General features: G+C 35.3%; 1 protein-coding gene across 8 annotated transcripts in view; it reads right to left on the reverse strand.

Annotated features, from left to right (window-relative positions):
• FUT9 (fucosyltransferase 9) overlaps nucleotides 1-14,118 on the reverse strand; it is a 104,160-nt gene that overhangs the window by 28,942 nt on the left and 61,100 nt on the right. For 3 of the 8 annotated variants that reach the window (XM_064707267.1, XM_064707268.1, XM_064707269.1), the window contains exon 2: nucleotides 2,933-3,026. The exons of 2 other annotated variants lie outside the window; for them this stretch is intronic. In XM_064707267.1, coding sequence (XP_064563337.1) covers nucleotides 2,933-2,999 — 67 coding nt within the window. In that variant the 5' untranslated portion in view covers nucleotides 3,000-3,026. Of the gene's footprint in view, nucleotides 1-522; nucleotides 581-608; nucleotides 681-2,932; nucleotides 3,027-14,118 lie in introns of those variants that run through there. 3 more of the 8 variants (XR_010439478.1, XR_010439479.1, XM_064707270.1) reach the window with 2 other exon arrangements.

Raw genomic sequence — 14,118 nt, forward strand, 5'->3', positions numbered from 1 at the left:
CACAGTTTTTTCCTCAGATTGTCAATCTCAATACTTAATCAAGGTATCAGTTTTCAGCATTGCTCCCAAAGGATTGCTGAGCATTGTAGCAATTGCCTGGCTTTGGAAATCCTGGTATAGCCAGATATGTTACCTGTAAACAAACCTGGTTTTTAAGAAACTGTGGAAAGCATAATTACTAGTCTGGTATTTAATTTTGCTATAAAGGTTTTTATTACACAAATAAAATCTCCCTCTACACCAAAAGGGACGGGTTCATTTCACTGTAAACTTCTTTATACTTTAAAAGTATAATTTAATTCCTTTACACAGGCAACTAACTTCAGATTGCCATAAAAGAGATGCTGTGATGGCACTTCTGACAAAAATTAGAAATGAGAGCAACCTGTTATAAGTCTGAGTGTTGATGACATTTTACCTGGTCTGCTTGAATGTTGAAAGAGTTGATGGGGACACTGGCAAGTCAGATCTTATGCCTTGATTTAGTTTCCTCAAACAAAAAATGGAGTTAAAGAGACTCACCTTCTTTGTACAGCATTCTGAAAGTAGGTACAGAAATTATCATGTAACTAATATCGTGTAACTGTTTCTCTTGTACTGACTGAATCCTCTGTTAACTGAGTAATTGGGGTCTGTGACAGCTTTGGGCTTGCAAATCAGCGCAGATGAGATTCAGCAGACTGGAAAAGCAAAAATCAAAAAGTGATCTATCAGATTACTTCCTAATCTCAGTGTCACGTCAAGTGCACACAGTAGGTTGTAGTAATTGCAGAAGAAACTCTGATTTGCATTTCTGGTAGGTCCAGATCACCAGATCATGGCCTCAATGTGTTGGCTTTCCAAATGAGACCAAAATAAATCATTTTATTCAGATATCATGGGATCACCAGCTGTAATTTGCCTGAGCTGATGTATCCAACCTTTCAGCATGGCTTTGTGGGGCTGGCTGCACTGATGTCCTGCAAAGCAACGCGGAGCAGAGCTGGCTCACTTCTTGAGTATGGCCAGATCCACTGTGCAGCAAAGATCTTACACAGCACAGACATGGTGGCAGTCCTTATGAATCACAATGCATTAGCACTCCTACTACTTTACTCCAAAGGGCAATGGGGTCAGAACTTTGCTCACAGGAGGCACGTACAGCTAATAGCAATGCACTGCATGGATCTTGTGCGTAAAGGATTTCCTGCTTGAAAGATTGTCATGCACTTTCCTTTATTGACACCAAGTTTTTAAAGCTGAGAAAATACAGTTTCTATTTTAGTATGACTTCAAAGCCTGGAAAAAGCAGTTTTTAGCCTCAAGGTGATATGAAGAAGGAGAACACTGATGGGCACAGAGGAAAAGCAGACTAGGCAAATATACCCCAAGCTGATATGCAGTACAGCTATTATTATTATTACATTTTGTCTGCCTTTTTATACTGTATATTTAGAGGCTTGGTAGTAGAGAGGAATTAGCAGTCTCTGTTAATCTATTCATTACTTTCAGAGATATTTCAAATGCTTTTTTAGCTGGCCCAAAGAAATCTAAACCCAAAGAAATCAATAAGAAGAAGTAGACTACAACAGTTACACATTAGAAAAAAGAAAACAAAAGTATTTATGTAGTTCTGTCCCATGTTACCTTCTTTTTTCTTACTGCATTATCAGTGTAGTTATGCCATTGTAGCACATTGCTATTTAAATTCCTTTACAAAGGTTATTTTTGAGAAAGTTTAAAAGTTTTCAGTTGTGCCATTGTCTCTGAGGCAAAAGTTACCTCAAATTCCTTCTTCAGTTTTCTTCTCTCAGGTGCTTCAGATTATTTCCCCAAAACATGATTATCAATTCAGAGCTATCTTTTAAATGACATTTGAATTACAGCAGTGATCACAGGTAATTTTTTCTGTATTATAACTTTAATATGCTCTTAGTAAGCTCACAATATTGCTTTATAAACTTTGTTATAAGAGTAATAGGGAAGAATGAAGACTCTTATTTCTATTTTCTTTCAGAATCCATTATCTGTGGGAGCTAAAGAAAAAAGAGCTAAAAAAAGGTGTTGTGATAAGAAGATTAAATATTAAGTGTCAGCAAGTGTTTCCATTTCTCTGCAAACACTTATATATAAAATTAGCTTTTTAAAGCTTCTTACAGAGTATTTTATAACTGTTTTACATGGAGTATAAATAAATCACCTAATTTTGGACTAGCCATTTAATAAACATAAAGAATCTTAAAGAAATTAACTCTTTTACACACAAAAAATCCCTGTTAACTCTCACTATATGAGTCTAATAATGATGGCCACATTAAATTCCTAATTTAGTACATACTAATGATTTTGAGAACAAGTGTAATTTAAGCTAGAGCTAGATGTTGCAGAATTCTACAAAGTCCCAAGTCAAGACAGTAAGCTTGGTGAAACTCATCCTATTTGTGGAAGGAGTATGGTCCCACTTTAAAAATCACCTGACATCCATATGTGACAGAAATCCATCACTATTTTCAAAAATAACCTAGACATTTTAATTGGAACTTCAATCTCCTAAAAGTTAGGCATATTTTCTAAATTGGGTGTTTAATCTATTTTCATATTTAAGGAGAGAGACTACTAAGTAAGTAATTCACAAAATAGCTGTCTTTTAGGGAGACTAGATGCTTATTTCTTATTTCCTCTAGGGATGTAGTTATTAATCCTTTTTTGGATTCAAGTGGATGAAGGAGTAGAATCTTTCTGTATTGGCGGGTGGGGAATGTAAGAAACATGTCTTAAATGACATTCTAGAAAATAAAAGAATAAAATCCAAATACCTTCTGTGTTTGATTTGGGTTCTTCCAGGAAAGAAATCTAACAACTAAGCTGTAAGGAGGAATTCAGAAATAAGGGTCTTTGTGCATCACAGGTGAGACTTAAATACTTGACTACTGTAACAGAATGTGGTTCTCACCAGAACATTGTGGCTGTGGAGACAAAATCTTCCATCTGTGATGCATCCTAGAATACAGCAGCTTCATGTGACAGATTGCAGAATGGGCAAATATCTGTTTTAAAATGAAACAAAACACATTTTAGGGACATCTTGTGGCATCGTAAGTCAGTGCTTTCAGCTACATGTCAGTTAGGTATCCTTCCTCTCTTCCATGCTGCTTATGTGAAGTTCAGTCACACTCCAAAACTCCTGAAGGGTTGAGACATACTATAGGGGGAGCACGTTTTGATTTGAGATTCCTAGGAGGGTAATGACTTGTTGCCAGGCCTTTGGTAGCTCAGTCACAGCAGAAAGGTCTGTGGCTTCCTCAGAGCCAAGCAGCCAGTCTGGATTCTCATGCTGGAGACCCCACCAACAATTTGGATGAAGAGATCTCCAGAGACAGAAAGCCTACACGGCAGCTGAGAGGGTAGAATGTCCCACAGGTGCCTTAACATTTAAACCTAGGACCATGAGGCTGTTGCCTAAGTCCTCTTCATTGAGACAGACTCTCTAGGCTCCATATGAAATGTTTCCATAAGTGCCTGTAGGTTAAATGTTTCACTTTTATGTAAGGACCTGAAAATTCAAATAATACACCAGAGGGAATTTACTAAAGATTCTGGGTATTATATTAAGCAGTTAACGTTCCTACTTTCCAATTCTGCCCTCTCCATGACTTGCACATGGTTTAGAAAATGAGATTTTAGAAATACTTTCAGAACATACTGTGAAAAACTACCCTCCCATTTCACTAGAAAAATGCAGAAATTTTGTTGGCTCAAACACTGACCTAATTTTCATACTGTCAGGTTTGCCTATAAAGAAGAAATAGAGTGTAAATGCAAGTCTTTTAGGGCTTTGATATGTTTGAAAACAAAATCCAATTAAACTCCTATATTTGCTAATCTTTGTCTTAATAAAGTTGCTGTGGGTGTTATTGGCTGTTTATACCATGAAAACATGGCAAAGCAGCTTGATTATTTTCATATTTGTGTTTAGATATTTTTCCATTATAAACACATGAGAAAACCTGCTTGAATCTTTTCAATATAGAAATCAGCAAATAGTTTTTGAAAGGAGAGAAGGTAATTAACTTCACTTCTTAATGATGCTCTTAATTTAAACTATGCGAGAGATGTTTAATGAGTGAGAGAAATGTTGCAGAAAAAACCTGTTCTTTGGTTAAAGAAACTAAATTAGAATCAGCAGAGTTTGAATCTATTTGCACATCTTCAGCAGACTTACTCTGTGACCTTAACCAAAGTGTTTCATTTTTGTGCCTTGTGGTTTTTCTATAAAACAGAAATAATAAGAATGAACTTGCTGAGAGATTGTGGGCCTTAATTGTTAAGTATTTATATCTTCTGAGAGAATATAGATAGGATTGCAGAATGTGATGAATGATTAGCATTCTTTTGCTATTACCAAGCTCTGATATTTTTGCACAGCTATTTTATCATACAAAAATCTTTACTTTTTATAGCCCTGTATCCAACAACTACCCTGACTGAAATGTATTGAGCAAAATATGTGAAGTCCTTCTCATGTCTCTTAAGTGTAATTAGTGCCCAAATTACTCTCAAAATCAGTAGAGGACAATAATAGTCTACCTCCACTGATTATATATGCCAGGTCCACAGGAAGATGAATTAAAAGTGTCTTCCAGGTAAAATATATTTACACAATTTAATGGTTTAAAGCCCCCCCAAATCAGCACAGAACTCATTGTCTTCAGGCTTAGCATGCAGGTCCTGGAGAATGGAAAAAGCCTCAATTTTCTGCTTCTGATTGAGCTGGTAGGCAACTCACAGGCAACAGACAAGATTTGTTTTGCAGGTGATGAGTTCCTGAAGCACAGGTCTGGCCCCACAGCTGCTGGATCTGAGTACCCCAGACAGAACAAGAAGCAAACCCCTCAAGCAGTACTAACAAAAAAAAGGCTACATGGGTACCAAACGTGCTCTAATGGTTGGTGAATTGTTCAGAGAAACTGCAGAGCAGTACTTGTGATGAATAAGTACTGCTGCTTTGAAGCAACAAGCAATTTCCAACAAATACTTTAAAAAATTTCCTACATAGTTCAACAGAAAGAGGTTAATGGTCTTTTTATGAAAACATTTTCTTATTGTTATTGGTCTTACTTTGTGCATTGTTACTTTGGATTGGGGTGTGTGGACAAAGCTCTTCAACTTCTTTAAATATTTGATGCAGCTAAGCAGGTGGAACTTCCCACCTGATTTGTTTGTCAGCATAAGCTAGGAGAGGTTTTTCTGGTTATAAAAATAATTTTATTTTGCATGGAGAAAATTCTAAAGTTTTCACACAAAATATGTAACAAGACAACAAAACCAGGGGATTAGTATTTCCTATCTACATTTAATCCTGCTCTGTGGAGTTTGCATATATGTATTCTCATATACATATAGTATATGTATATCAGAATATATAGTAATATAAATATATAGTAATATAAAATGCAATGACATCAGAAACATACTATACCTTGACTATAGACTAAGCTGAACTATAGATCCTGAACTGTTATAAACAGGGTGCAAAACAGTCTATATAGAACTCTTATCTGTACATGTCTTCTCTACCTTCTTTTAAAATAAAAATCTAAAGGGCAGTGTCACTACCCTGGATGTTGCAGACTCTGAAAAGCATTTTATTTGAAAACTGCAAGCAGCAGCTCAGGATATAAAGTCTATCATGCCATTACAAACATGAAATGAATCAAACAAACAAACAAAAAAACCCCAAAAGAAAATAAAATCTATCCACAATAAACACAGATCCAAAAATGGTTTATGAAAGTGTTGTGGTAAAGAAAATAACACAATAAAATAATTAGAAAATAATAAAATAAAATAATTATAAAATATGCAATAAAATTTGCTGTGTAATTATTTACTTATTTATTTTATTTATTATTTGAAATTATAATCGTTGTAATTTAAAATGGTATCAGTAACATGCAAAAATAGAATAAGTTTTACTGTGATGAAGAAAATCAGCCTTTTCAGGACAGAATCATAGTGTCTTCTATCAGGCTTGAAGATAATTAAACATTTGTCAGTGTGACAGGTCTTAAATTCCCAGAAAATAATACAGGGATGCAAAAAATACTATTTCATATTATTGAATGCTAAGGACATCAGAGCTACTGGGCATGACAAGTAAAAATGACAGATCTAACCATGTAGCAAGTATGTTAAATTATGTTTGGAACAAAGTAAGAGTGCAAACTTTATGACTTACTAGTAAAAAAAAATTGAATGCCCTTAGAAGGACAAGATGCAGATATTTTTGACCAATATGATCATATTTTTAATATGCCAAATACATTTACAACCCTGGAATACATTTGCAATCTATCAGATTAATCTAAGTGTCAGATGTGATTTGAAGAAGGAGAAGGAAGAAATGCAATTAGAATATAAAAAAGGCACAATAAGTTCATTCTTTTTTGACTTATTGCTGTCCAACTTTCCCAAGTGTTTGTCACACCTCCCCAGTCTGACCTTCAGGGTAAAGAACCAAACATGCAAAACATCAGATTTCGTATTTTGTACTCACAGACTTTTTTATTCTTTTCTAGCTATTTCAAATCCATTTAATATTTCAGTTGTAGTTTGGGTATTTTCAGACCTAAATAGAAGAGTTTCTTGTTTTTCTAATGGTAAAAAAAGTGGAAAAAATTATTTTTACCTAGTTCATGCACTAAAAGATTTCTCTTACTTCACTATCATTTACTTGCTCAAGTAAATGATAGTGAACTAAGAGAAATTCTCAAATTCTTCTTCAAAGCTGGGTCAAAGCCTTTTGAATATTCCCAGCTTGCTGGCATGTAGGGTAAGGATTTCAGCTGAGTGTTGTAGCTTGCATTAAAACTGCCTGGTGTGTTAAGGATAAAGCAAGCCTTGCACCAAACACAGAGCAGGCGTTGGAGAACAGCTCCAGGGATAACCAGCGTGCTGCACACCCTTACCTTCAAGCAGCTGAAGAACACTTGGCTTAAAGCATTCAGTAGATGTGTTCTTGAAAGGCCAAGGTTGTACTTCAGGAACACATACTAATTTAAAATGGAATTAGCAGCTACTTGCTGCAGTGATATTTCCCACAGAGAGACTCTTGAGGATGCTCTGAGCAGATCTTTTACACAAAATATTGAAAATGAATGGCAGCACAAAACCTCTTAACTCCCTACACTTACCAAAGGCATCTTTTCCTACTCCCTCTCTTCCAATAGATTTTTTTTCAGTGTGTTTCTGTTTACCCCCTCAGAGAAATCAGAAGTGAGTGTGTGTCTTTGCTCTTTTTTTTGCTCCATCTGATATCGCATTAGCTCTGAGTCACCTGCATTCTCCTGAGCTCTCAGTCTGATCTTGTCTAGGAATTGTACTCATTAGCTCAGCTGAAACAGCAGCCCACAAAGACATCACTAGCATCATGCACAGAGCACAGAGTCAAGGTCAGGTTGCTTAACATATGCATTTGTTCAGCTGTTTCTGAATTTCCTCCTGCAAATGTGAGCTTGGGGACTGAATGAGCTTGCTCAATACTACTAGAGATCCTAAATGGAATAATTTGATGTAAGGTTCTTACATCTGCAAAACTGGGTTTTCAGCTTTAATTTTTTTTTTTTTGCTGTTGTTTTAAATAGTATTTTAAAATTTCAGCTACTACAAATAGAAAATATAGTGTTAGAGTGTATTACATTATCTGAGAAATACTTAAATACATGTAAATGGTAGCTGTACTATTAAACATGTGGAAAATAGTTAAGACAAAAAAGGAAGTTGTTATTTCCTGATGGCTCTAAACGATGATATATATAATGAGAAAAATTATCACTTTTGCTCAAACTGAAAATCTGAAGTACTTTTTTTTGTATACAATACACTTTATTATTCAGTGGAATTTGGCTTGCACTTTTGTGTTAGGAGTGATGTCTTGCTTAACAGATGATGGACTGTGCCTACCTCAAACTGAGTTGATTTGGATCATCAGGTAGCTCAAACTTTTTCAATATTTTGCAAAGTTATTTGACCACAGAACCTGTTCCTTTATAAAGATGTAGCTTAACTGGTTTATGTAACACTTAGTTGTAGTTTCTAAAATATTATAATAATAACATATCTTTTGTCAAGTTCCTGGAGGGTTCCACCAAAACAAAAATTTCATTGTGTTTGTATTATGAACATTCCTTTGCAGGTGGAAAACTTGCCGCAAGAAATATTTTGCCTGAGCCAAGATACAGTAAATGATGGCAGCAAAAGAGGAGAAGAATGATAAGACAAAAATAGAGCAAGGAAGATCATGCATTTAAGTAGGCAGGTCCCAATGGCTTTAGAAAACTTAAAGTATCTGATCTATATCAGCCATCCTATTTGCTCTGAGTTCTCTCCTTTTTTCTGCTCTCTTTTTTTTTTTTTTTTTGGTATTTTTTAACTTTCCTTTCCTTAGTTGTTAATGGCAAGATCAACTTGAGGAGCCTATTGTAGCATTAAAGGGCAACCTAGAGGGAGCTTGAAAGGTGTTTGCTACCACAGCAGCTAAATGATGTAAAGACGGACGGGTTCCAAGGTGAGCACAATGGCAAAACCATAAAGGCTGACTCTGATGTAGTAGGAAACAGGAGGAGAAAGAGCTTCAGAACAGAAGCAAGCCTGTCATATCAACTGACATGGCTATTTTGGCAGCTGTATTTTATATGAGCAGAGCAGAGCGATGAGGAGCCTGGTCAAAAACCTAAGAGAGCAGAGGAGGGCTTTAGCAGCAATAAAAGAAAACATGGTATAAGCTCATCTGAAGGAACCTCATGGCTTTAGCATGTCAATAAAGGCAGTGGAAAAGGAGGAATTAAAAATTTTCTCTTGCAAGTTAAGGCATCGCTGGATTTTTAATGTTGGATTATCTGAACAATCTGCAAGCACTGCCTCGTGGCAATCCAGTATAATGGTGGGAAGGGATGGAACATCTAGGTAAGAAAAACAAAGAGTATTTCTGTGTCCACATACTAAGTCAATGTTCTCATTGCTGATCCTCATTTCATTCCCTTTCTTTCCAGTGTACTTTACAAATATTCTATATAGCAAATATTTTCTAGCGTGGTCTTCTGTCTCTCCAGGCTGATTTCTGTTTATTTGGTGTTTGCTGAATACTCTGAATGAATAATCTGAAATCTTTAAATCTAATTGCTTTATTTATTATCTTTTTGAGTAGACAACTACTTCTGCCCTTAGACTCTGAGATGTTAGAACTTGAGTGGATGCTGTCTTGGCTGCCAGAGAGGCAAGCATTGTCTTCTCTTTCTCCTTTTGCAGTGTGACTACCACAGTGAAGATACTGACCCCTTAATCCTTTTGAAGAAGAGGCCTTTTCTACAGGATATATCCTCTCAGAACACAGGTGAGGAGGGAGGGTTATAAAACGCATTTATACTTCACAAGTAGAAGCCAAAAGGCATTTATAGCCAATAACAGGGATGCTGTTTGTATGAATTATGTCTCAATAATTGCATTGCTACTGAGTTAAATAATTTCCTTACCCATTTTTCTATCATCTTTTCTCCATCAAATTACAAGTATGATATCTGAGTGCAAAATAGCCCTAAGATTGCCCTGGCATCTACAATTCTTTCCCAAACAGAAAGATTCCATCCCAGATAACACTCACAAATCATCTTTCCATCCTGCAACCACTCACTTCTCTTTTAACATTAATCTCCAAAGTGAAATCATCTTAAAACTCTTTGAAACACATCCTTCACAGGTGTTAGGAATAATTTCCTCTGCTCTGAACTCATATGCATCTTCTAGTCATTTATGCAGGCAGCATATGGCCACTTTTTTCTGGCTTTTCTACCTTTTCTTATAATCTAAATCTTGTGGCAATTTTGTAACTTTTTTCTAATGAAAGGAAATTGAAGAATGTGAGAATACAGTGCTCAGACTCACTTGTCTTAAGAACTAGGAAAGGGTTCAGGCAGATACAGTTTAATGCTGCAATGCCTAAAACTTCCACACTTGGAGCCAAGTGTAATGTTTGCACTGAGGACTGCACTGTGCTGCTGAGAAGGGCAGCACTTGGAGTTGTGTTTTCAATATAAAATCAGGTGCCCCTGTTCCCTTGAACAAATGGGACATCTAGATGTGTACAAGAGGGATTTGCACTTATCAGCAGCTGAAACAATTTGTTGCTTAAACCAGTCCAGAGCAGGGCCACTCTACGACTCCATATTGTTTGCAAGTAGGCATCTTTGGATGATAGGTGTCATGTCTCTTAAACAGGAATAAGGGTCCTGAAGCCCAGCCCCTGCCCTTGGCTACCAAATAAGGTGTTAAGTGGCTCTTCCTTCCTCGGAAGTGAAGGATGCATGATTGTAGAGTACAGCACTCAGAATTGTTAGGGTTGGAAAAGACCTTCAAGAACATCAAGTCCAAGTAAGAGCAAGTATTTTCAGAAGAGTGACATAGCCAACAAACCACAAACTCATTGTTGGTTTGTTGGCTAGGTCAACAAACATCTCACCAGTGCAGAGCTTTGTTGTTATAACACACACCTAAGAAAGAGTGTTCTAGAGGAGTCCTGCAAATATGCTCAATTGTAGATCCTCAGTAAATATAATGTTTGACCTGGAGATAATTGAAAAGATAAGAAGTAAATTCCTCCTGTGCTGAGGAGGCATAAAGCCAGACTAGTTACAGTTGCCTTAAAACACTCATCTTCAAAGCAGAAGCTTTACCCGTGAAGCTTGGATGCTACTTTGAATTTAGACTTGGAAATTATTATTTTTTCCATTTGAACCTCCTGAATGTTCACACTTAAACTAAGCAGAATTACTCATGATCTTAACATTGAACACAAACAAAGTATTTGGATGGTATGGACGTGAGGTAAAATATATGATGCTTAATAATGGAAGTGGGATTTTCCAAGTTCCTATCTGGGTTAGTACAAACTTGTTTCCCTTATCTGCCAACTCATATATACAACTAGCATGGCTAGTTTGGTTTCAGATTACAAGGTACCTAGCTGCTTCTGTTCTGATGGGAAAGAATTTTGCAAACCTTGAAAGCTTTTTCAAACTTTCTCCAGCTTCATTCAAGAAAGCCTATTTGTTACTGATGTTTACACTAGGTAAGTTGTCCCCATGGGAATTAGGCAGCATAACACTTTCTAGAACAGAGCCAGTCTCTTGAGACCTCAAAGCCTTCCTACATTAAAGTGCTGCTTGTTGATAATTTCTTTCTTATTCACATATGCACAAAAATACCAGTAAGTATCTAAATAGTACCAAAAAACGGATTAAAATTTACTGGTGTTCTATTACAAAAAGGTACAAAATACTACATAATTGTCTTTAGAACAAAAATGTTTCACAACTATTTAACATTTTATCTCCTTTTGCTGATTGTAAATTCCACTCATATATAAAATTAAGTAATTAAAAATATTATTAAAGCGAATGTCTAGTCTTTTTATAATACAAATCTGCTGCTTCAGGCTCAAGTAGTTTCTCTTCCTGTGTTGTTAAGTTGATTGACAGTCAATCCACTTTGTTCATCAAAAGATTTGAGGAAGCCATTTCCACCACAAGTTCTTCTCTGCTACTTTTAAAACATCAGATAACTTCCTTTATCTTTCCAGATGAAATGGCATTCACTGTATCTCAAGGGTTTTTTGTGTGTTTGTTATCCATAGGTTATCTTAATTCGACTTTTTCTTTTTGTCAGTTTTCTGTGTCTTTTTCATTGTCCCAATTTAATCTGATCCTGTGATTTTTTTTCCCTAGAAGTGATTTTTTGCTATTTATCTTAGTTGACAACATAATTTTTCTTGAACTATTTCTTATGCTCTTGTCTAACTAGCTATGAAATAAATCTATTCCACTACAAAAAGGGCAGTTTATACTTCCTTAATTTACCTACTTCAAGACACAAAATTGATTTTAATATAATTTTCAATATAAGCCAAACATCTTGTATTAAACTAGAATAACTCTCTGTTTCTCCAAAACTGAAAATATTCTAAGGATGTTGGTATTCCTTATTGTACTAGCTTTCTAAAGGAGCTATAAAAGTCATTTTCATTAATGTGTGTTGATAATTCTACTGAGCTGTTACTTAAAGAGTTAAGCACATACAAAAGCATTTCCCAGGAATAATTTTAAGATAATGATCATCTTGGGTAGTTATTTAGAGAATATTCTACTGAAGCAATTTGGATTCAAGTGCCCTATTTTTGGTTTGAAAAAAGCAAGACTAAGGCACATGCACATGATTCCTCACACCTACACATGAGTACAAAATTTTTGGTACCTCAATCTAAAAAAAGTTATCATTACCTTCAACAGCTGTAAAGTAGGACAATAACATAGTAACTTGGCCAATATATTAAAAAAAAAAAAAAAAAGAAGAAAAAATTATTTTTCTTCTGTAAGTTCTGCTTGATTGAAAAGTTCATGATCAATTCCCAAATCAAGAGCTATATTTTCCCCAGTATATATGTCTGTATCCTGTGTCCTTTGGAGACACTGTAGCAATGTGTAGGTAAATATGAGAGAGCAGAACAGGCTTAATAAAAATCAACAACAGATTTGTTTGAATAAGGATTGCACGATCAGGATTTTTACTAGCAGGCTGGCAAGTATCCAAGGTTACAAGTGCTTAGAGGGAAAGAATACACAAAGAATGAAGACAAGCTGAAATTTAGAGTAAAAATATTTTACCATTTGAGAACTCTTGTCTTGGGAATATATAGCAACTTTATATTTTCACTGTTTCTACAGTGCCAGATCGTACAAGCCTGACCTGTGTTGGCCCTAGAATTTCCATCTGTATGTATTAGGGCAAACTATATACCTTGGAGCTATCCCCTGCTCACTCTTTCCAGTTATTATTCCTAAAACTGACACACATGAGTTGGCAATTGTTGAACTAGCAGAAGATAAGTGACTTTTTTGCTGCATTTCCCCTCATCCACTTAAGAAAATTAAGTGATGTAGCATAGATTTTATATGCAGAAGACTTCTCTTCCAGAGAATTATAAAATATGTAATCCATTTGTATAGGATTTTTCTCTGAAGTGAAATCTCCTTAATGTTGCAAATGGGCAGTTCTAACCAGCTCATTTTTGTCCTTTTGTTGGTGTGTCCTTCACATAGGTGTGATTTATGCCACCAAAAGAGTGTCACAGCTAGAATTGAACATTTATCTAATCAAAATAGTTTCACTGCAAAAATGTTTTTTTTTTTTTATTTTCTCTGCACAGGAATTAGAATATTCAACCACTATAAAAACTGAAAAAGAACCTGTGCAGCTGTCCCACTGACACTACTGCAATACCAAAGAAGACACTTGCTTTATAGAAGAATCTAAATTCAAATATAGGAATAAAATGGGTAAGGGAGATAAGCCACAATTAAAACAAAAACTAAACCATCAGTAAAACCCCACACCAAAGGGTTCTTTGCCCAATCTTTTGGGCAAAGAACTGAATTGGTAACTAATTTTCATCTGGTAGCAGAGCATGGGAAAAAGAATAGTGAAATAAATGAAATATATAAATATATAAATGAATATATAATATATGAATAAATATATGAATTAATATATGTATAAATATATAAATGAATATATAAACCACTTTATATTTAAGTTAAAATATTTTCAAAAATCATCAACTCACTTTTAAAATTGCAAAAGAATGAACACATCAGTTACAAGAACTAACAGTAAACATCTCTATATCTCAGGTTTGCAATTCCACCGGTAAACAGCATTTCTCTGTGTCTACCAGACACAGAGGCAGAATGTTTGGTTTTAAATAAAATAATGAAATGCATTTTAAACAAATGTAATTTGTTAGTTACAGATAATCTCTTCTGTTGTTTATAGGTAATCTGGTATAATTAGTTCATAGGTAATCTGTTAGTTTATAGATGATCTCTTCATGGCGTTAAACTCACCAGTATTCATGGTGTCCTGTTAAGCTGTAAATTACCCATCTAAAGTGTTTGGCAGATGCATGAAATGCTGGTTTGGACCTCTTTGTAATCATACCACCAGAGTCTCATTGTCTTCATGAACCAAGATTATCCCTTTTCACTTGGGCCAGAAGTGAAGAGAAAGTTAAAAACCAAAACAAAGCCTAAT

The sequence above is a fragment of the Zonotrichia leucophrys genome, chromosome 3 (assembly GCF_028769735.1).
Source record: "Zonotrichia leucophrys gambelii isolate GWCS_2022_RI chromosome 3, RI_Zleu_2.0, whole genome shotgun sequence".
Classification (NCBI taxonomy): Eukaryota; Metazoa; Chordata; class Aves; order Passeriformes; family Passerellidae; genus Zonotrichia; species Zonotrichia leucophrys.